The sequence below is a fragment of the Oryctolagus cuniculus genome, chromosome 12 (assembly GCF_051225735.1).
Source record: "Oryctolagus cuniculus isolate XC-2025 breed Fujian yellow rabbit chromosome 12, ASM5122573v1, whole genome shotgun sequence".
NCBI classification, from domain to species: Eukaryota; Metazoa; Chordata; class Mammalia; order Lagomorpha; family Leporidae; genus Oryctolagus; species Oryctolagus cuniculus.
Window position 1 is genome coordinate 36479270 of NC_142878.1, and position 24145 is coordinate 36503414.

The window sequence follows — 24145 nt, forward strand, 5'->3', positions numbered from 1 at the left end:
CCTGATTCAGATCCTTACCACTTCCCAAATGAATGCTGTAGCTTCATGACTGGGCAGCTCCTTTCCTCTAGTCTTTACCCTTTCAATCCTTATTTGGCAGATACATAGAAACATAGCAGAATTTATAAATGAAACTTTCATGTTACTACCTGCTTTACATTCTTCAACAGTTCCCTGTCATCTGCAAGAGAGAGTTGAATTCCCTAATATAACATGCAAAACTCCCTATTATAACATCTTACTTTGATCCCTGTATATACCATTATCCTTAGGTTCATGCTATGTTCAGACTGAATTGTTTATAGTTCTCCAAAAACATCATGTTCTCTCCTACTCCTGTACTGGTAGACATCACTCCTCAACCTAGAACGTTCGTCCTTTCTCTCGCTAACTCCTGTTCTTCCTTCAAGATCAGTCCCTGCATGTCTCTGGACATTTTCCCAGCTTCCTCTCCCCACCTGCCTACCTCCGCTTCCAATCAGGTAGGCAGCTCCTCCTGAACGTCATCAGCTTCCTGGGGTATGACAGCACTGACAGTGCTGTGTGATAATTACTACTTTCCTGATTTTCTTGAAGGTTTCCACAGTTAAATTTCATCTTACAATGTAAATGAGAAGATAAAAATGTTTCCTCAATCATTTCTGTCTTAGCGGTAGGTAATTAAAAAAAAAAACTTAACATTTATAAGAGGTTTCCTGTGTGCCAAGTATAATAGCTGGGTCCTTTTGAAATATAGTATCTCACTTAATAAGTGAGTATCTCACTTAATAAGACTTACAGTGCTCGCTCCGGCAGCACATATACTAAGACTTACAATAAGTTTAAAAAGTGAACAAAATTTGGAAGTTTAGTAAAAGTTTGGTTAAACTTTCAGGTATTAGTTTTGTACTTTCACATTACACCATTTTGAAATTATAGCTGTCATTCAGATATTAATAATTTAAGGCCAATTTTTCATCTATATTATTTCTGAGTTAATGTAATTATTTCACCGAGTTTGAAAAAAACAAACAGAAGAAAAGCAAAACTTTGCTCAAGATCAACAAAGTTTAAGGAAATGTTTTTAAATCTCCTTAATAATACACATGCAACAAAACATTCCTGTAAAGAGAAATCCTAATGTGTAAGATTTCACAGAAACAGAAGCATTATATAAGGTGTACACTGAGAGGATTCAGTCAACATTTTGCAATCACTCATATATTTAATAAAATAGATACATTATTGCAAAATATTTAAAAGGCCAACTTACCATTTCAGTTAGAGTTACAATAGATGAAAATGCAGAATTCACGAAATCATACAAAACTTGAAATAAATATCTCAGCATAGGAAACTTGGAAGCATCTTCTGCTAATTTATAAATAAAAAGATGTTAACACTTGATATTATGCCACTTCTAAACCTAGTTTATTCCAGAATTTATGCATTAGAGAATATATAAGCTGTTTCTTACCTTTTTGAGGAAAGTATTTTTGAGCCAACAAAGAGTTTTCAGTTGCAACCATCTGACTGTTTAGCAGGGTATCGTCCACAGAATTGTCTGTCTCCATGTGAGCCATCACTTCGGTGTCTACTGATAGTTTTGATGTTTCATCATTATTATTAGAAGATGAAGTTTTAAAATGTGCTTCTTCATGAATTGCTATAGGCAGCTCTGTTTTAGAGACTACATCTGCAAAGAAATACAGAATTTGTTTAAGTATTCACTTTGTCGTAGGCTCCCCTTTTGTTTTTCCAGGCAGGTCAATCTTTGCAGTTTTGGTCATTGTGACACTTCATTAGAGAAAGAATTACTGAAACATAAATCGTAACCTACTGATTTTATAAATTATCACAAACTTACTGTCTTAAACAATACAAATTTATTCTCTCAAAGTTCTAGAAGTTAGGAGTCCTAAAACCAAGAAACTGGCAGGGCTGGTTCTTTTGTATCTCTTAGAGGAGAATCCATTTTTTTGTCTTTTCTCTGTTCTGGGGCCTCCTACCATCCTTGGTTCATGGCACTATCATCCATTTTAAAAGCCAGCAGTGTAGCATCTGTCTCCTCCTCCCCTCCTGCCATCCACTTAGAAGGAAATGTTTTATTTTATTGGGCCCAAAAGGATAATCTTCACCTCAGGATCCTTAAGCACATTAACAATAGTTGTTTCTCAGATAGTCACGTGGTCTGAGAGTTAAGACATGAACATCTTTGAAGGGACTTTATTCAGTCTACCACAAAGCTTTGGCCAGAGAAGAGTTACAAAACCTGTCAACAATTCTATTTTCTACATTGCCTTTTCATTAAAAAAAAAAAAAACTAGAGAACTTCAAAACATTTGTGGAAAATGGAATGAAAAGATAATCTGCGGCACCGCGGCTCAATAGGCTAATCCTCCTCCTAGTGGCGCCGGCACACCGGGTTCCAGTCCCGGTCGGGGCGCCAGATTCTGTCCCGGTTGCCACTCTTCCAGGCCAGCTAGCTCTCTGCTGTGGCCCGGGAAGGCAGTGGAGGATGGCCCAAGTGCTTGGGCCCTGCACCCCATGGGAGACCAGGATAAGTACCTGGCTCCTGGCTTTGGATCAGCGCGATGGGCCGGCCGCAGCGCACCAGCTGTGGCGGCCATTGGAGGGTGAACCAAAGGCAAAAGGAAGACCTTTCTCTCTCTCTCTCTCTCTCACTATCCACTCTGCCTATCAAAAAAAAAAAAAAAAAAAAAAAAAAAAAGATAATGTGTGTTTTCTATGCATTTTTTGAAGTCTCTTTATATTTAAAAAATAAATAAAACTGAACAGTAGCACAGCCATTACCAACTCTGTTATACTACATAAGCTTATGGCTAAAAGCAATACAATAAAATTTCATTACTGTTAGTTACATTTGCTTACCCAAGAAAGCATAATAGCTAAATACAACTGGAAATATATATATATATATCCCTGTCTCTTAAGAAAATCAATAAAATAGATTTTTTAACCTTATCTGTTAGAGAACCAGAGAGCTGAAAAGGCCAAAATTATTTATAGTACCTACAGGTTACTTGATATTGACAGATAATTCTATTTAATAAATAGAACAAAAGCTTTTTCACAAAGAAAGGTAATAGAACTTACAGCAAATAATTTCCAGTTCCAAGATCTAGTCTACTGGGCTACAAACATCTACAACAAATGTTTGCTAATGTGCACTACAGATATGAAAGACATTGTCGGGGCCAACGCTGTGGCCTATCAGGTAAAGCCGCTGCCTGCAGTGCCAGCATCCAATATGGGCGCCAGTTCCAAGTCCCGGCTGCTCCGTTTCTGATCTAGCTCTCTGATATGGCCTAGGAAAACAGTAGAAGATGGCCCACGTCCTTGGGCCCCTGCACCCACATGGGAGACCAGAAAGAAGCTCCTGGCTCCTGGCTTCAGATTGGCTCAGCTCCAGCAGTTGAGGCCATTTGGGGACTGAACCAACGGAAGTAAGACTTTCTTTCTGTCTCTCGTCTCACTGTCTGTAACTCTACCTCTCAAATAAACAAATAAATAAATCTTTAAAAAAAAGACACTGATAGTATATCATTTATAAAAAAAAAAAAAAAAAGAGAGGCCGGCGCCGCGGCTCACTAGGCTAATCCTCCGCCTAGCGGCGCCGGCACACCGGGTTCTAGTCCCGGTCGGGGCGCTGGATTCTGTCCCGGTTGCCCCTCTTCCAGGCCAGCCCTCTGCTGTGGCCAGGGAGTGCAGTGGAGGATGGCCCAGGTGCTTGGGCCCTGCACCCCATGGGAGACCAGGAAAAGCACCTGGCTCCTGGCTCCTGCCATCGGATCAGCGCGGTGCGCCAGCCGCGGCGGCCATTGGAGGGTGAACCAACGGCAAAGGAAGACCTTTCTCTCTGTCTCTCTCTCTCACTGTCCACTCTGCCTGTCAAAAAAAAAAAAAAAAAGAGAGAGAGAAACTGTTAGCCATTTGCACAAAAAGGTATCCCTATTGTTTGGATGGGAACAACTTCAAAAATGATAAGATGCCAATCAAATTTCATACATTGTTATTTTGAAGATTCTCTAATTCCAAATCCCAATCTTTGTTTCCCCCTGATTCCGAGTCCAGTGATTATTATATATAGTATCATATATTGTTCAGGGAGTGTATTAAAAGAAAAATAAACAGAAGTTTTTTTAAGTCCTACAATAAATATACCCTTATATCAATTTAAAATTTTGGAGGAAGACATTCTTGGAGGAAGTTATTCCTATTAGCATTTATAAGACATTTCACATTTTAGAGTATATTGTGTTATTTAATAATCCACTAGAATGTATTGTATAAAACAAATTTGGAAATATATTCTAAAATATATTGACACTATTACCTAAGATATTCTGGTAATTGTTAATTTATTTTAGAAATCATTTTTTTAAATGTTCACCAGATTAAAATGACATTTAGAATGTTTGTGTTGGCTTGGTAGAGGGAAAATACTGATATTATAAATAGAATATAAAAATAGCAACAAGATATTCTCATTAACTGTTGGTAAAATACATGTTGCTATGAGTATACACAGTTATATGATTATTTTCGCTTTCAGACCTAAAACAGCATACGGCTGTGTTAAGAAAGCAAATTGAAATCAACACTAAATTTTATCTAGAGTCATTTCTTCTCTATCGACATGGCTGTCAAAACTAAAACTTCACATAAGATTAGTGTTTCCTTAGTTTGGAGATCTCCTGAGTTCATAAACTGCTTCAATAAGATGAAAGTATCATAAATTACTGAACGGGAACTTAAGAAATTATAAATCTTATCTCTCTGCTTTTTAAAGAAACCATATAAATCTACTCTATTAGGTAAAAATCCATATTATCCAACTGATAAAATGATCATTAGTCTAGGGAAAATGTTAATTTTCTTTTGTATTTCAATAGAATAATGCTGATAGAGGTTTAAGTCAAATGTTCCTGATTGTTCTACTTTTATGCTACATATTAAATCTTTTTTTAAGATTTTATTTCTTTTTATTTGAGAGAGAGAGTTACAGAGAGAAGGCAGAGAGAAAGGTCTTCCATCCACTAGTTCGCTCCCCAAATGGCTGCAATGGCCAGAGATAGGCTAATCCAAAGTCAGGAGTCAGGAGCTTCTTCTACATCTCCCATGTGAGTGCAGTGGCCCAAGGATTTGGGCCATCTTCTACTGCTTTTCCAGGCTGTAGAAAAGAGCCAGATCAGAAGAGGAACAGCCAGGACTAGAACCAGCGTCTATATGGTTTTCCAGCACCCCAGGCAGAAGCTTAGCCTACTACAACCACAGTGCTGGCCCCTACATATTAAATCTTTAAACAAACTATAATGTGCCTGAATTCAAATTTAGAATGAAAATGTATGCACATCTCTTTTTTTCAAAAATATTTATGTACTTATTTGAAAGGTAGAGAGACAGAGACAGGGAGATTTTCCTTCAGCTGTTTTACTCCCTAACTGGCAAAAACAACCAGGGCCATGCCAAAGCAAGGAGCCAGGCACACCATCCAGGTCTCCCATGTGGGTGGCAGGAACTAAAGTACTGGGGCCATAATCTGCTGCATCCCAGGTGCATTAACAAGGAGCTGGATCAGAAGCAGAGTAGCTGGGACTTGAAACAGCACTCTGATACAGACATCCTAACCAGCAGCTTAACCCACTGTTCCACAACCTCTGTCCATTTTGAAAACCTTTTCACAAACTTCATTTTAAAAAGATTACTCAATGGGGGCTGGCGCCTAGGTTAATCCTCCGCCTGCAGTGCCGGCATCCCATATGAGCAGCAGTTCTAGTTGCGGCTGCTCCTCTTCCAATCCAGCTCTCTACTGTGGCCTGGGAAAGCAGCAGAAGATGGCCCAAGTCCTTGGGCTCCTGCACCCACATGGAAGACCCAGAAGAAGCTCCTGGCTCCTGGCTTCGGATTAGCCTATCTCTGGCCATTGCAGCCATTTGGGGAGTGAACCAGCAGACAGAAGACCTCTCTGTCTCTCCCTCTCACTGTCTGTAACCCTACCTGTCAAATAAATAAATAAATAAATAAATAAATCTTTATTAAAAAAAATAAAAAGATTACTCAAGAGTCAGGCATTGTGACACAGCAGGTTAAGGCACCCCTTGGGATATCTGCATCCCTTCTCAGAGTGTCTGAGATCAAGTCCAGACTCCACTTGCAATCCAGCTTCCTGCTAAATGTTCTTAGGAGGCAGCAGATGATGGCCCAAGTGCTTGGGTTTTTGCCATCCATGTGGGAAATCTGGATAGAGTTCCTGGCTCCTGGCTTTAGCCTGGCCAGCCTTTGTGGTTGCAAGTATTTGGGTACTAAAGCAGCATATGGAAGTTATGTATGTGTGTGTGTGTGTGTGTGTGTATGTATATATCTCTCTGACATTCTACCTTTCAAACAATAAATACATCTTTTCTAAAAAATGAAGTAAAATCTTTTTTCATTTTTAATAAAGTATTTAAAATTAATGTAAAAATTCAAAATATTTATAGGTCAAAATTTGCCACATTTGTAATGTTGCATCATATACTTATGTCCACGTCATGTCAAAATAGCTATTAATTGCAAGCATAGTTTTAAATTGATCATCTGATTGAACTGAATAATCAAAAGAATTTTTAAAAAAGTTTTAATTAGTCCTTTTCTGGAGCAGGCCTTTTGCCTAGCAGTTAAGATGCCACTTGGAATGCCCATATCCCATATCAGAACACCTGGATTCATGTCTCAGCTCTGCTCTTGACTCTAGCTTCCTGCTAATGTGCACCCTACAAGGAAGCAGGTGATGGTTCAACTGATTGGGTCCCTGTCACCCATGTGGGAGACCTAGACTGAGTTCCCAGCTCCTGGCTTTGGCCTGGTACAGCCCTGGCTTATTGCAGAGTTTATCAGTGGATGGGAGAGATACCCGCCCCCACCCCCGTGTGTGTGTGTGTGTGTGTGTGTGTGTGTGCTTTTTAAATAAATAAGAATTTTTTAAAATTCTTTAACATTGTGGTGCAGCAGGTAAAGCCACCATGGGTGCCAGTTTAAGTCCCAACTGCTCCACTTCTGATCCAGCTCCCTGCTCAAGGCCTGGGAAAAGCATCAGGAGATGACCAAAGTACTTGAGCCCCTGCGCCCATGTGGGAGACCTGGAAGAATCTCCTGGCTCCTGGTTTCGGCCTGGCTCAGCTCAGGACTGTTGTGGTCTATTGTGAAGTGAACCAACAGATGAAAGATCACTCTATCTCTCACTCTAACTCTGCCTTTCAAATAAATAAAATACATATTTAATGAAAAAATAAATAGCCCTATCCTGAAGTACATTATTCAAGTGAATTGTGGGATATATTTCTCTTACTTTTGGAAATAAGGATTTTAAAAAATCAGTTTATTTTTTATTTATTTGAAATGCAAAGTTAAAGAGAGGTAGAAGCAGAGGCAGAGAGAGGTCTTTCATCCACTGGATCACTCCTCAGATGGCCTCAATGGCCAGAACTGGGCCAATCCGAAGCCAGGAGCCTAGAACTTCCACGCAGGTTCAGGGGCCCAAACACTTGAGCCATCTTCTGCTGCTTTCCCAGGCCATAGCAGAGAGCTAGATCGGAAGTGGAGCAGCTGGGACTAGAACCAGCACCCATATGGGATGCCAGCACTGCAGGCAGTGGCTTTACCTGCTACCCCACAGCACTGGCCCCTCAGTTTAATGTTGAAAATATTAAGTGGCAATTAAATTATTCAATTTACTCTTTGAGTTTATGATTCTTAACACAGCACTTTAATGATGTCACTCACCTAATATTGTTTAAAAGATGGGAGACCCAATTGAGCAAATACATGTTAGTAATTTAATAAAACTTCCTGTAGACACTAATATTTAAAAAGAGTAATCAAGTCAGAATATGATTACAATGGGATTTTTGTAAATACAGGACTCAAATAGTGATCTATGAGAATGTTTAATACCATTAGGGGATAATAGGTCTATTTGATAACAATATTCAGTTTTATATGTGACTATATCTATTATCTTAGAATCCTGTTTTAAACTGCATTATGAGAAAAATTAATGTATTTTTAAGTGAATAATATTTGATTGTAGCTTTGAGATACTTTTACACATAAACTATGCCTAAACTTTAAGATTTATATTAGATATAGATATACCTTTCTTTTTTTTTTTTTTTTAAGATTTACTTGGGCCCCCACACCCACATGGGAGACCCAGAAGAAGCTCCTGGCTTTGGATCAGCACAGCTCAGCTGTTGCGGCCAACTGGGAAGTGAACCATCAGATGGAAGACCTCTCTCTCTTTCTCTCTCTCTCTCCCCCTCTCCCTCTCCCTTTTTCTCTCCCTCTCTCTGTGTAACTCTAACTTTTGAAAAAAAATAAATAAATCTTAAAAAATACATCTCCAACCTTTCCTTTTCATTTTGGATTTTGTTTTGTTTATTTGTGAGGCAGAGTGATACAGAGGGACAGAATCAAAGAGAAACAGAGTCAGAGAGCTCCCACCCACTGGTTTACTTCCCGAGTGCCTGCAATAGCTGAGGCTGGGCTAGGCTGAAGCCAAGAGCCTTAGAACTCAACCTAGCTCTTCCACCTGGGTGATTGGGACCCAGCTACTGGAGCCATCACCTGCTATTCCCCAGGGTGCACATCATCAGGAAGCTGAAATCACAAGTGGGATAGCCAGGACTTGAACTCAGACATTCTCAACATGGGATACAGGCATCCCAACTTAACCACTAGGCCAAACACCCCCCACACACACACACACTCAGGGTTTGACTTTATAATATTAAGCTCTAAGTTCCAGAGTAAAGCAGAAATTGACAAAAGGGTAGTTGTTGATTATTGAGTTATTTTGAAAAACATGGTAGAGACCAGCATTGTGGCACAGAGGGTTAAGCTACCACCTTCAATGCCAGCATCCCATATGGATGCTGCTTCGAGTCCCCAGTTGCTGCACTTCTGACTTGGCTCCCTGCTAATGTGCCTGGGAAAGCCATGGAAGATGGCCCAAGTATGTGGGCCCCCTGCACCTATGTGAGATATGCAGAAGTTGTTCCTGGCTCCTACCTTCTGCCTGGCCCAGCCCTGGTTGTTGCAGCCATTTGGATAATGAACCAGCAGATAGAAGATACCTCTCTCTCTCTCTCTCGCTCTCGCTCTCAATCTTGCTCTCTCCTTCTCTCCTTCTCTCACAGTCTCTCTGTAATTCTGCCTTTCAAATAAATAATCTTTAGAAAAAAAAATAAAAAACATGAATTGCTGAATTTTTTCAACTGATTTGTACTTATAAAAATAAAGAATGTTAAAATAAAAGGTATTATGGATATTTTCATACCAACCTCATTGACTGTATTTGCTTTTCAACATAACTTGCATATTACCTGTGGGGTAATTTTCAACTGAAAATTCTTCTGTTTCATCATTTGCAACTGCATTCTTTTGATCCAGTGTCTGTTGTGGAGATTGTAATTCTGTTTCCTTTGGAATCTTCCGGGAGCTCCAAGGGTTGCCAAAATTATTTAAGAACTTTTTAAAATATGGCAAAGTATCAGAATCATCTGTTTCCTCTAAGACTTTTTCGTTTATCTGATCTTCCGTTTCTATGCTGTCTATCATTTTTATTTCTTGTTCCTTATCAGGGTCAAAGTCACTTGCTAGAGGAGGTTCATGTTCATCTCCCCCAGCATCTCCCTCATGCTGTCCACCATCTGATTTGATTTTATCTTCACTGGCGTATGCAAAGCCTAACATACCAAAACCATAATCAAACCAACTTGATTGGAGAATGGAGCTATCATTAATCACTGGATCTTCTTTTTCTGGTAATATTTCTGTACATGGAACTGTGGATTCTTCAATGGATGATATGGAACTGGGGACATCCTGTAGTGGTGGATTGCTTTCTTTGGGCAATACTTCAAGCCCTGTATCCTCATCTCCAAAACCTAAGTAACTTTTAAATCCACCACCAAACCACCCAGTATCTGGCGGTTTAAGAATGTGCTCTGACTCAGATGCTAGTTCAGACTGTTCCTTTGGCACTGAATCAAATTCTGATTCAGGTTCTTGCGCGTGTTCTGTTTGGAGATCTCCATTACTCAATTCTTCTCTCTCATTCTCATCTTCCATTGCTATTTTTCTACCTAGAAATGAGCTTTCTTGTGTGGGTTCAATAGTTGATTCAAAAGACATCTCTTCAGTGTGTTCTTTTCCCAACCCAAACCACCCCTTTCCTTCGGGCACAGCTGTGGGCAGGATGACATGATCCACTTCCGGAATATGATCCTGTTCCACACTTTCGGCTTCTACTTCTACCCACTCTTTGGATTTGCTCATGCTTCTGGTATCTTCAGGAGCTTCTGATGCTGAAAATTGGTCTTCAAACACAGTACTTTCGGAAGTTGCATAAAAGCCAGGTTCTAAGTGGAAGTCATTTTCATATACATAAGATTTTTGTTCATCATCTTCTTCATATGGATATATATTTTCACTATTATCACTTAACTCATTATCTTCATTTTCAAACATGTAGCTTACTCCAAGAAGACAAAGAAAGTCGGATTCCTAAAAAGAATAAAAGGGTGATCGACACAAATGTACTCCTTAATTCTTCAATAATCATTTAAAATAGTTGACTGTGATAGTCCCAAGAACACACAACAGCTCAACAACATGGCAAAAAATAAAGCTCAGATCTCATCTCAAAGGCTTTGTAACACAATTACTTTCCAGGGTTAATGATATAAACTTAAATAAAAATCCCTTTATGTTATGGCTTGTTATTAAATAGTTGATAAAATTTGAGAACAGAGAAATATTCTACAAATAAACTATGATAAAAAGCCCTGCATATTTCCCAAAAAATCTCATATTTCTTTTTTTTTTTATTTATTTGACAGGTAGAGTTATAGACAGTGAGAGAGACAGAGAGAAAGGTCTTCCTTCAGCTGGTTCACTCCCCAAAAGACCACTATGGCTGGCGCTGCGCTGATCCGAAGCCAGGAACCAGGTGCTTCCCCCTGGTCTCCCATGTGGGTGCAGGAGCCCAAGCACCTGGGCCATCCTCCACTGCCCTCCTGGGCCATAGCAGAGAGCTGGACCGGAAGAGGAGCAACCAGGACTAGAACCCAGCACCTATATGGGATGCTGACGCCGCAGGTGGAGGATTAACCAAGTGAGCCACGGCGCCAGCCCAAAATCTCAAATTTCTTAAGAATGCACCAAGCTAAGCAACCAGTCTAGGCCCACTCTGTCCCCGTTGCTGCCTCAGGTTGCCCCAGGACTTGGAGTTAGAGGGCCCCGCTGGCCTCTTCTCCACCTGCAGCCCAGTAGCCACCACCTGGATCTTTGGCACGGCAGCCACAGCAGCGCCTTGTGAGAGCACAGCCAGAGGGCAGTCTCTGAGGATTTGATAATGGGCTGTATTAGAAGTAAAGAAAACAAAAGTCCAGACATTAAATACAAAACCGAGAACCCTCCAGAGCCTGTCAGTAGGGTGCCAGCCATCAAGGAGCAGATCACACCACAAGTGCACCATCATCTTCCGCAAAGGGAGCGTTGGTTAAAGTCAACAGTCTCTCCATAATATCACTGGGAGGGTCCGCAGAGGCGACTCTTTTTGGAGGAGCTTCTTCCTCATTCTTGGTGGTGCCAATCCTACTGGTTCATATCTTACTGGTTTAACAGGTGGTGTTACTGTATTTGTGCCCTTATCTGATGGTGAAACTAGAGCTACAGAAGACCTTTATTAAAGAAAAGTGAAGAGCCAGTGCTGTAGCATAGTGAGTAAAGCTGCCACCTGCAGTGCTGGCATCCCGCATGCACACTAGTTCAAGTCCTGGCTGTTCCACTTCCAATCCAGCTCTCTGCTATGACCTGGGAAAGCAGTAGAAGACGGCCCAAGTCTTTGGGTCCTTGCACCCACGTGGGAGACCCAGAGGAAGCTCCTGGCTCCTGGCTTCGGATCGGTGCAGCTCCGGCCATTGTGGCCATTTGGGGAGTGAACCAGCGGATGGAAGACCTCTCTCTCTGCCTCCCTTTCTCTCTCTGTGTAACTATGACTTTCAAATAAATAAATAAATCTCTTTTAAAAAATGGTGAAAGACTTCCAATAATTAACAAAACAGAAGGAGACTGGTGGGAAGAATGATCCATTGCTACAAGAAAGAATGGCTATATCACAGCAACTACAGAGCACCTACAGATTCCATTCAGGCAGAAGAATGGTATTTTGGCAAAAAGGGGAGAAAAGATTACTTTTGAATCCTGGGAACCAACAAGGTATATTTTTAGTAAGAGAAAGTGAAAGTACTAAATGTGCTCATTCCCTCTCTATTCCTGACTGGTGAGAGTTAAAGAATGATAATGTGAAACACTACAAAATTAGGAAACTTGACAATGGTTGATACTACATTACAACCAGAGGACAAAATTTGATACTTTTCAAAAGTTGGTGAAATACTACACAGAACATGCTGATGGTTTATGTCACCAGTTAACAGCTGTGTGTCCAACTGTGAAATCACAGATTCAAAGTCTAGCAAAAGATGCTTGGGAAATTCCTCGAGAATCATTGAGACAAGAAGTTAAACTAGGACAAAGATGTTTTGGTGAAGTATCAATGAGAACATGGAACGGAACCACAAAGACAGCAATCAAAACACTAAAACCAGGTACAGTGATGCCAGAAGCTTTCCCTCAAGAAGCTCAGATAATGAAAACATTAAGACACGATAAACTTGTTCTGCTACATGCAGTTGCTTCTAAAGAACCAATTTACACAGTCACTGAATTTATGCCAAAAAGGAGCTTATTAGATTTCCTTAAGGAAGGTGATGGAAAGTATTTGAATCTTCCACAACTGCTTAATATGGCTGCTCAGTTCACTGATGGTATGGCATATATTGAAAGAATGAACTATATTCACTGAGATCTTCAAGCTGCTAATATTCTTGTAGAAGATCTTACTGCGAAATAGCAGATTTTGGTTTAGCAAGATTAATTAAAGACAATGAATACACAGCAGGACAAGGTGAAAAATTTTCCATCAAATGGACAGCTCCTACATAATAGGTAATCTGTAGAAGTGAACTTGACACTTTGAGATGTGATGACTTTGAACAGCCCTTGGCTTGACTGTTGAGCAACAGTTTTTCTTTTCATACTATTTGTTGAACACTTTACTTAATACAGAGTTAATCTTATGTGTATAAAGTTAATTGAGGGGCCGGCGCCATGGCTCACTTGGTTAATCCTCCGCCTGCATCGCCGGCATCCCATATGGGCACCGGGTTCTAGTCCCGGTTGCTCCTCTTCCAGTCCAGCTCTCTGCTGTGGCCCAGGAAGGCAGTGGAGGATGGCCCAGGTGTTTGGGCCCCTTCACCCACATGGGAGACCAGGAGGAAGCACCTGGCTCCTGGCTTCGGATCAGTGCAGCGCCGGCCGTAGCGGCCATTTGGAGGGTGAGCCAACAGAAGGAAGACCTTTCTCTGTCTCTCTCTCTCACTGTGTAACTCTATCTGTAAAATAAATAAATAAATAAAATAAAAAATAAAGTTAATTGAAAATAGGTCTTAGTAAAAAAATAAGTAAATAAGTAAAAATTAGGAGAGAGAGGAGGAAGAAGGGTGGGAGTGCAGATTGGAGGGCAGGTATGGTGTGAAGAATCACTATGTTCCTCAAGTTGTATTTATGAAATGCATGAAGTTTGTATTCCTTAAATAAAAGGTTTCTGGGGGGAAAAAATGGACAGCTCCTGAGGCAGTACTCTGTAGCCAATTTACAATAAAGTCTGACATATGGTCATTCATAATTTTAAATATAGAACTGGTAACAAAGGACAGAGTCCGTATCCAGGTGTGGTGAACTGGGGAGTGCCAGAGCAGGTGAGACGAGAATACAGGATGCCTTGCCCCTGGGGCTGTCCAGATCCCCCATGAACTGATGAATCTGTGTTGGAAGAAGGACTCTGATGAAAGACCAACATGTGAGTATATTCAGTCCTTCTTGGAAGACTGCATCACCGCTACAGAGCCACAGTACCCGTCAGGAGAAAATGTGTAATATAAGGAGCCTATTTTATCTGCACAGATCTGCCAAAACGTAAAGAACTTATGTAGAGTTCCTCACTTTCATACAGAAATCAAAAGAAGAAAATCTTCACTCCACATGCTTTTAATGTACAAACTACTTTTTTTCCAAGTGTTAAGTACAGATGGTGAATTTTCCAACTTATTTCAGGGTCCAAAGAAAAATATGTTATCTCAAAAAACTAGAGAGAGAAAGAAGAGGCGAGGAGGGAGTGTAGGAGGAAGATAGGGAAGGAGAAGAGAAAGCAAACATTACATATTCTTAGAATTGTATCTATGAACTCTATTGAATCTGTTAAAAACTAATTAAAAATTGGGGCTGGCATTGTGGCATAGTAGGCTATGCCTCCACCTGTGGCGCTGGCATCCCATATGGGCACCAGTTTATGTTCCAGCTGCTCCTCTTCTGATCCAACTCTCTGCTAATGGCCTGGGAAAGCAGTGGAATGTGGCCCAGAAGAAGCTCCTGGCTGCTGGCTTTGGTCTGACCCAAATCTGGCAGTTGCTGCCATTTGGGAAATGAACAAGCAGATGGAAGATCTTTCTCTCTCTTTCCTTCTCTCTGTCTGTAACTCTACCTCTCAAAATAAATAATAAAATCTTTAAAAAAAATAATAAAAAACCAAAAATTTATTTTAAAACTAATTAGAATTTTAAAAATAAAGAAAATTCAAAAAAATTCTTAGAAAAAACTTGGACTGTTAGAAATAGTAGTGTGTGCTGTTTGAATATTACCAATATGAAATAAAAGAAGAGTTCACATGTTTGAAGAATAAACTTCAGAATTGCAATTTTACAGTACTCATATATCTTTGGTAGGTGATTAAATCAGATATTGGAGTCAAACCTTCTGGGATCAACTTCTGACCCTGCCGCCTTTTAGCTTTCTGACCTTGGGTAAACTATATGACCCAACTATGCCTCGGTCAGCAGAGTGTTGTGAGAATTAAATGAGTCAAATACTTAGAATAGTAATAGTCTGTAGTAAACACTAGCCTAACCAAGCCCAAAGGTAAACTCACCAGATGCAGCCAGTAATTCAGGGGTAAAAGGCCCATCTCCCTTGCCTCTACTCAGGACAGCTCTGTGGCATATCACAGTTCAACTTCTCTGCCCAATTCTGCTTTCTTTTTTAAAGATTTATTTATGTACTTATTTATGTATGTATATATTTGTTTATTTAAAAGGTAGAGTTACAGAGAGAGACAGAGAAAGATCTTCCATCTGCTGGTTCACTCCCCAGGTAGCTACAACAGTCATGGTATACCAAATTTGGTGAGTTTAGACAAGTATATACCCTGGTGCTACCACTGTTACAATACAAGTAATAAACATATCTATTACCTACAGAAGTTTCCCTGGGGACATTGATGCAACATAAAGGATAAGGAGGAGGGCCAGCGCAGTGGTGCACTAGGTTAGTCCTCCACCTGCAGCACGGGCATCCCATATGGGCGCCGATTCTAGTCCCGGTTGCTTCTCTTCCAGTCCAGCTATGCTGGGACAGCAGTAGAAGATGGCCCAAATGCTTGGGCCCCTACACTGCATGGGAGACCAGGAAGAAGCACCTGGCTCCTGGCTTCAGATCGGTGCAGCTCCAGCCATTGCGACCATTTTGGAGAGTGAACCAACGGAAGGAAGACCTCTCTCTCTCTCTCTCTCTCTCTCTCTCTCTCTGTAACTCTACCTGTCAAATAAATAAATAAAATCTTAAAAAAAAGTTGGGGGGGGGGGGATAAGGGGGAATTAGCTAAGTGAAGAACTTGGGGAAAGCATCCCAATCAGAAGAAATAACCTGCCAGGATCCCTGGGCTGGGAAGAGGTCAGCATGTTCTAAGAACAGTCCAAAGGGCAGTTTGACCAGAGGCACTGTGACTGAGGAGGGAGTGGCACAAGACAGGGACAGCAGCAGGTCATATGGGCCTGCAAGGCCGTTTACAGGAGTGAGCATTATGCCAGGTCCACTGAAGAACCATAAAAGTGCTTTCACCAACAATGTGATATAACCTGATTTTTTTAAAGATCCATGTATCTTTGGAAAATGAATTGGAAGAAAGCTGAGGTAGAAGCAAGGAGAACAGTCAGAAGGCTACTGTGGCATTACAATTAAGAGGTGATGGTGCCTTGAATTAGAGCCATAGTCAGAGTGGAAGTGAAGAGGACAATACAGTACAGGTATGTTTCAGAAATCTAGCTGACGGGGTTAATTACTATTCAGTAAATGGACAGTTAATCCTAGGGTTTGTATTGGAAAAGAGCCAGGTGATAGACTGTTTGCTGAACTAGACAGACTCACTTCACGTTGACCTCATTTAAGCTAAAGTGGCTTAACCTGGAAACTGAATTCAATGGATTAATCAAGTTCATATATTGAAAAGCCACCTTCTGATTCCCTTTCTCATCAAGTGAAAATTTTCAAGTCGATTAGTCTCTAACAGCAAAAAAGGTTGTACAGATATGAGACCTTGGGAGCATGGTGGGAAGTACACTGGTCTAGTAGAACAGTAGCATGTGTAATGACATGTAACACACAAAATTTGCCAAGTGCTATTTTATGTACTCAACATACACTCATTGACTCCTCAGCAAATTTGTGGTAGCACTACATGATACATTACCCTTATTTGACAGATGTGGAAATGTAGACACACAAGGTCATTTAGTTCATAAGGGGCTGAGACAGGCTTTGACCACAGTCCATGTCCAGAATTCATGCTCTTAACCACCACTCTCTACTGCCTGTGAATTGTATTACATAATTCTATTTGTGTACTCAAACTAATCCTAGAGTAAGTCCTCAGACCAACCATTTTATGCATTCACGCTACAAGATACATAATCCCGGGCATTTGTACTAAGGAAAACTATTTTAGCCAAAACATTTTAAATCAAATTAACAGTGAAAAATGAGTTTACTTACTTTAGTTGGTATTTCAACTTCCTCAGATATGAACACCTCTTCAATCTGGACTGCATCTCTGGGAAAATATCCAAAGTCCTTTCCTTTCTATCAAAATGATGAATAAAGGTTATCAAGGAAGAGAGATCAAAGCAATGATAACTATTGAGACTGATTTTGCCCCTCGTCCTTGGCTTTCATCTGCTTCACATCACAAAACATTAACAAGCAGTCAATTGCCATCTAAAAGAAAGTGAGTGAAACCACATTTTTTATTCAAAGAAAATAAAGAGAATTAAGAGAAAAGAGGGCTGAACTGTAAAATGTCAATGTTTTAAATATCAGAAGGAAAAGCAGCCCCATAGCCAATTTTTTTTTTTTTTTTTTTGACAGGCAGAGGGGACAGTGAGAGAGAGAGACAGAGAGAAAGGTCTTCCTTTGCCGTTGGTTCACCCTCCAATGGCCGCCAAGGCCGACGCGCTGCGGCCGGCGCACCGTGCTGATCTGATGGCAGGAGCCAGGTATTTATCCTGGTCTCCCATGGGGTGCAGGGCCCAAGCACCTGGGCCATCCTCTACTGCACTCCCTGGCCACAGCGAAGGGCTGGCCTGCAAGAGGGGCAACCGGGACAGAATCCGGCACCCCGACCGGGACTAGAACCTGGTGCGCCGGCGCCTCAAGGTGGAGGATTAGCCTAGTGAGCCACGGCGCCGGCTTTCTGTTCTTTAATGACCTTCCCAGACCAGAAGGACCACAGATTTATGATAGTAAACCAAGGATATCAAAATGGAAGGTAATGGTAGCAACAGCTAAGGCATGTGGAGCTGCAACACACTCCTTGTTTTCAGAGCGTCAAAATCGGGCACAAGTTTAAGAGCCAAAGATGGATTTGTCGGGATGGTAAAGGTCCATGAGTTCTCCAGGAAGAATCTGGTTTGGCTTTTTTGGGACTAACTTGGAACCAAAAAGTCCCTTAACCCAGTTCAAGCACATACAGGATGTCCTCTGAGAGTGAAGTCTCACAGAACTACTCTCAGCCCATTTGGCCTCTTCCTGTTAAAGTTTAAACAGCGAACTTCTAGTTCTCTGATCCGTCTCTTACATCTCAGTTGTGATTCTTCCAGCTCCCCAGTTGCTACAACCATTTGGAAACTGACTACTTCTGGATCCACAGTATGATTTCCTTAAACAGCTGTCTGCAAGGATTAAACATCTAACGCACAAAGCTAAGTGTGCCTGAAACTTCACCCTGGTCCTACACATTTAACACTGCATTTGTGTGGAACTATTATTTTCACATACAGTAACAGGAAAGAATGCTTTCTTAGGTGCCAGTGCTGTGGCATAGAATTTTAAGCTCTGCCTGTGGTGCTGTCATCCCATATGGTGCCTGTTTGAGCCCCAGGTGTTCCACTTCCAATTCAGCTCCTTGCTAATGGCCTGGAAAAGCAGCTGAAGATGGCCCAAGTGCTTGGGCTCCTGCTCCCACATGGGAGACCCAGAAGAAGCTCCTGGCTCCTAGCTCTGGATCAGCCCAGCCCCAGCCATTGTGGCCATTTGGGTAGTGAATCAGCAGATGGAGGACCTCTCTATCTTTCCCCCTCTCTCTGTAACTCGCCTTTCAAACAAATAAATCAATCTTTGGGGAAAAAAAATGCTTTCTTAGCCTCTTATAATATCTACTGTGTCATTTTCCTTACAGCTGCTTTGAATACCCAATGCATTAAAGACATAGACAGGCACTTTTTAAAAAAAATATTTTATTTATTTAAAAGGCAGAGTTAGAGAGAGAGAGAGAGGTCTTCCACCTGCTGGCTCATTCCCCAAATAGTAAAAACAGCCAGGACTTGGCCAGGCCAAAGCCAGGAGCCAGGAGCTTCATGTAGGTCTCCCACATGAGTGCAGGAACCCAAGCACTTGGGCCATCCTCCATTGCTTTCCCAAGCACATTAGCAGGGAGCTGGATCCAAAGTGGAGCAGCTGAGACTCAAACTGGTGCCCATAGTAGCTTAACCCATTACACCACAGCGCTGGCACCAAAGCACTGACATTTTTAAGATACCCTAAGCAGCAAGGAATCATGGGAACTACAGCAGCCAGGCAAACAATTCTGACCAGTGTCTGTCAGACGTTCAATCATGCAGCCCTTTATAGGAAAAAGCATGATTTCAAACAGAATCTTTCCTTCAGACTGTTACCGCAGAGGCTACCCAAGGGAGAAATCTGATGCATATGCAATATGGAAGTGAAGTATCAGCGTTTGTTCAGGATGGGAGTAAAATCACATATCATAGCATCTTTCTTTCATAAAGCATAATAGTATAAGCAAAGATATCAAGCTTGTTCAGCCAAAAATCTCACTCACTAATTTTCCTCTGTTACATATTCAGAAAGATGATTCCAGCTTCTAGGAATGTCAGACTTGGGGCCAAATAATGGGCTTTCCAGTTGTTATTTTTTCCCATGAAAAATTCACACACTTAGCTTCTGTAGATAACAACCTTTCTTCAATAACAACTTAGCCCTTTATTTGCTCAGACAGACATGCCTTTTCATCTAGTCAACTAAAACTTACCAGTCTCTCCAAAATTTAATCATTAGTGGCACCAAGATTTGGCTGGGGTTGCCTAGCCATCCCATAATCTCCATCAGCACCCCTAAGGTTTCTTCAAATAAATATAAACTCTTACTTTAAAAACGATGCATATGCAGTACAGCATGTTAAGCTGCAGCCTGCAACACTAACAGCCTGCTCTGCTTCCAATCCAGCTCCTAGAAACGCACCTAGAAAAGCAGTGGAGTGACCCAAGTACCTGTGTCCCTGCCACTCACATGGGAGATTTGGATGAAGCTCTCCTCTCTGCCTTTCAAATGAATAAATTAATTACTAAATTAAAATGAAAATAATCTTTTCAAAAAAGATGAAAAATAGATATCCTTGTGCAAGTTTTCAGGAGTCGATACTTACACTTCCTGCCCACAAATCTTCTCTTTCTCCTGCGAGTTTAACATAAACAGATATCTCTTCTCCCTTGGTGAAGTTCAGGTAAAGACAGTCAGGTCCTCTGTAATCACTCATGGCAAGGACTCTGCTTATTAAAGCTATGTAAACATATAAAAAGCACTTTAAATTAAAACATCATTTCTCATCCTTCCATTTTACCTTCCTCTAATCCATCCTATACATTTCCAAGTATAATTCCTTTGTATCATTTATGGCCTCAAAAACCTACATATACTTCCCACTGCATCTAGAATCAAACCTAGGCTTCATGACTCGGCATTGTAACTGGGACCCCCTTCCTTACTTAAAAGAACCTTCCTCTATTCCTTTACCCAGATCCAGGGCTACTGCCAGGCTTGTCTACGTGTTGTTAGTTAGAATGTTGGAATGCATCATTATCATTCTCCAGTCTGCAGGGAAGAAAAAGATAATTGATGTGCTCTGTGGCACCTACTACTTTCAGGCATTTTGATAAGGGCTTTTACTTTTTTAAAATCAAATCCTCAAGGCCGGTGCCATGGCTCACTAGGCTAATCCTCCACTTGCGGTGCTGGCACCTCGGTTCTAGTCCCGGTTGGGGCACCAGTTCTGTCCTGGTTGCTCCTCTTCCAGTCCAGCTCTCTGCTGTGGCCCAGGAGGGCAGTGGAGGACGGCCCAGGTCCTTGGGCCCTGCACCCGCATGGGAAACCAGGAGGAAGCACCTGGCTTCTGGCTTTGGATCTGCGCAGTGTGCCGGCCGTAGCGGCCATTTGGGGGGGTGAACCAACGGAAGGAAGACCTTTCTCTCTCTCTCTCTCTCTCTCTCTCTCTCACTGTCTAACTCTGCCTGTCCAAAAAAAAAAAAAAAAAAAAATCAAATCCTCAAAACAGATCTATGAGGTAAATAATCTCATCTCAATATAGCAAATGACCCATTAGCTCATCAGAGAATTCGTCACACAGCTCTGGTGGGGCCAGAATTGGCCAATTCTTTTCAGTGAAACATCCTTGTTCTGAACTTTTCTTTCTGTTCTTCTCTCAGCCTAGAAACCCTTTCCCTTCCCTTCTTGCTTCACCCATATCTTACTTCTTCAATGAGGTGTCTTGAATCTTCCCAGCCTACTCTTATTTCCTTGTCTCTGAATTTCAACATTGTCTATTACCCTTACTCTGTGGAATCCCTATTTACAGTTTCATTTTGACCTATCTTGTCACCACTCACTAAAAAGAAAAATCCTGGAGGCCAAGACACTCATTTTACAGGTCACTTTATTCCTCTTAGATACAGAAATGCACACCCCCAGACCCAGTTCAGAGCCGCCCCTCAATAACAATTAATGGGGACTGGAGTTGGAGCCAGTGGATACCAGGGTGCTTGCATCCCATACAGGAGTACCTGAAATCAAGTCCCACCTCCACTTATTTTGTTAAAGATTTATTTATTTGAAAGAGTTACAGAAAGAAAGGCATTCTATCTGCTAGTTCACTCTCCAAATGGCAGCAACAGCCAGGCTGCTCCAGGCCAAACAAGGAACACAGAACTCCATCCAGGTCTCCCACAGGGGTGGCAGTGGCCAAAGGACTTGGGCCATCTTCTGCTGCTTTCCCGGGCACATTAGCAGTGAGTTGGGTGAGAAGTGGAGCAGCCAGTACTCAAACTGGTGCCCACATGGGATGCCATTCAGGGGGAATCTTAACCTGTGATACCACGATAGCAGCCCCCTACCTCCACTTCTGATTTAGAGTCCCACCAATGCACACCCTGGGAGGCAGCAGATGATGGCTCAAGTACTTGGATCTCTGCTACCACTCACACAGGAGATCTGGATAGAGTTCCTGGTTCCCAGCTTCCTCCTGGTCCAGCCCTAGCTGTTGTGGGCATGGGGAATAGACCAGCAGATAAAAGATATCGTGCTCTCTCTCTCTCTCTCTCTCTCTTTCTCTCTCTGTTGTTCTTTCAAGTAAATAAAAATAAGTAAATAAACTTTAAAAAATAAAATAATTATAAATTAATCACAACCACATATGCTAGATTCAGCCTTTCAGCACACAAAGTAATAAACATATTATATTTACATAGTAACATTTGTAAGAGAAACATTTTGATTAAGTCTTCCAATTAAAGTTAAAATAACATTATAAATTCATATCAATTTAAATATATTCTTTTCATATTCTGTGCCTAGCCATAAGGATACTAAAATGAAGCTATAATATTAAGAGGGAAAGAAAGATTACTATTATAAAACATCATCCAGTAAACGTCTCTCTACATTAAATTGCATATCCAACAGTTTAAGGAATATGCTTACTTATTAAAATGTTACTTATAAATTATTCATTCTTATCCTAACAATATTTTGTAGTTTTATTTTGTATGTTGCAGATTAGGAAGAACTCTTATTATGGAAAGACAGAATTTAAAGTAACTCCAATATGTTGTGATATAATTTATTTTGTTCCACAATGCTAACAATAGAAAATCAAACAAGTTCTTAAAAAAAGAATTGAAATTAGTTTCTCTCTATAATTGGTAGATAAATTTAATATTCAATGATAAAAATAAAATTATATCTATACCCTGAGTGATTTTAGTATTTTTACATAATAAATGAACACAGAAATGATTAACAGTTTGTAAATTTAGACAGAATAAATTGTAATGGTTTGAAATAAAAACATTTTTTAGAAAACTCATGAGAATCAGAAAGTTTTGACCATGAAATAGAAACTAAAAGTAGAAGGGCTTCATAAAGAACTATTAAATTTAATCAAAAATTTCAAATAAATAATATATGCTACTTTTACTATAAAAAAGGAACTATCAAATGGTCTTATATCTTTTTATATGAATCAATTATGGTTACCTTCTAGAAGTAGTAAAAGAGCTAATGATTTTGTTTTGAGATAGGGATTAACATCATCATAACTTTTGATATGTTTCAATATAAGGCTGATTTTGCCTACACTTGTGTATTTATGTTAAATATCAATACAAAATTCTTAGCTTTCAGAATTTTTTAAATACCAAGCTATACTTTATAATTCAAGCATTTCTCAATGATATTAATGCTCATCTTTTTCATACTTGTCTACAATAACATTTTATGTGATTTCAGAACCTGAATTTAAGAGAAGTGGGAAAAAAAGGAAACTTACTTTCACATTCCAGGTCACCACATTTTTTAAGGTTTGACAGCAGTTTTGTGCCCTCCAGACACTTTGTCAGAGAAACAACCAAAAGAAGGATTCTGTGAACTCCAAGTTCCGCCATGCTAAAACACGCAGCCAGGAATTCCAAGCGAGGTTCAATCAATAGTTTAAGTTGTAGACATGCCAGCCAAACAGGAAATGTCCTACTCTCTTCACTAAATATAAGAAAAAGAGTTTGGTTGTTTGATTTATTTTAATCCCTTGATAACTACATTGTTCCATCGCTGTGTAGGCTTAACTGCAGGGACAAACACTCTCTGTTCTCAATCTGCAGTGTCAGGTATTGAGATAATACATAAGAGTTTAATAATTAACAGGGATTTTTAGTTGGACTAATGTCTTATAAAGGCAGCTCACGTACAACTGTCTCACTTAAAGGCAACTTGCGTTCAACAGGACAGTTGTTAAACATGCCTCCAAAAACAGGTAGTTAACCTCTATTGTAGTTTTCAGCTTAGTCAGTCAACAAGTACAAATGGAATATTTGCTAGTTTCCTATTCCAGCTTCAATGGAGAAAGTAAAAAGTTCTCTGTAAAAATAGTAATAATTTATGTTAAAAGTGCGGTTTTAAAAATTATTTGGGGGGGGGGCTAGCGCCGTGGTTCACTTGGCTAATCCTCCGCCTGCGGCACCGGCATTACATATGGGCACTGGGTTCTAGCCCCGGTTGCTCCTCTTCCAGTCCAGCTCTCTGCTGTGGTCCAAGAGAGCAGTGAAGGATGGCCCAGGTCCTTGGGCCCTGCACCCACGTGGGAGATCAGGAGGAAGTGCCTGGCTCCTGGCTTCAGATCGGTGCAGCGCTGGCTGTAGTGGCCATTTAGGGAGTGAAGCAACGGAAGGAAGACCTTTTTCTCTCTCTCTCACTGTCTATCTCTACCTGTCAAAAAAAAAAAAAAAAAAATTGGGGGACCGACACTGCGGCATAGTAGTGGGGTAAGGCCACCGCCTGTAATACAGGCACCCCATATGAGCATTGG

The 24145-nt window shown here is 40.7% G+C and overlaps 1 protein-coding gene and 1 pseudogene across 11 annotated transcripts in view; one reads left to right on the forward strand and one right to left on the reverse strand.

Annotated features, from left to right (window-relative positions):
* MIA2 (MIA SH3 domain ER export factor 2) overlaps window positions 1-23462 on the reverse strand; it is a 116899-nt gene extending 93437 nt beyond the window's left edge. For 6 of the 11 annotated variants that reach the window (XR_016217370.1, XR_016217369.1, XM_008269522.5 and 3 more), the window contains exons 1-6: window positions 23114-23462; window positions 19940-20073; window positions 16993-17079; window positions 9366-10548; window positions 1457-1675; window positions 1253-1353 (exon numbers count right to left, since the gene is read on the reverse strand). Coding sequence is in view for 8 of the 11 variants with exons in the window: in XM_008269522.5 (XP_008267744.1) it covers window positions 1253-1353; window positions 1457-1675; window positions 9366-10548; window positions 16993-17079; window positions 19940-20073; window positions 23114-23228 (1839 nt within the window). In the remaining 3 variants the exon portion in view is untranslated. The remainder of the gene's footprint in view (window positions 1-1252; window positions 1354-1456; window positions 1676-9365; window positions 10549-16992; window positions 17080-19939; window positions 20074-23113) is intronic. The other 5 variants (XM_051822174.3, XM_017348272.4, XM_008269524.3 and 2 more) reach the window with 4 other exon arrangements.
* LOC100340521 (tyrosine-protein kinase Yes-like) lies at window positions 11399-14046 on the forward strand (annotated as a pseudogene).
* Window positions 23463-24145: the final 683 nt, after the last annotated feature.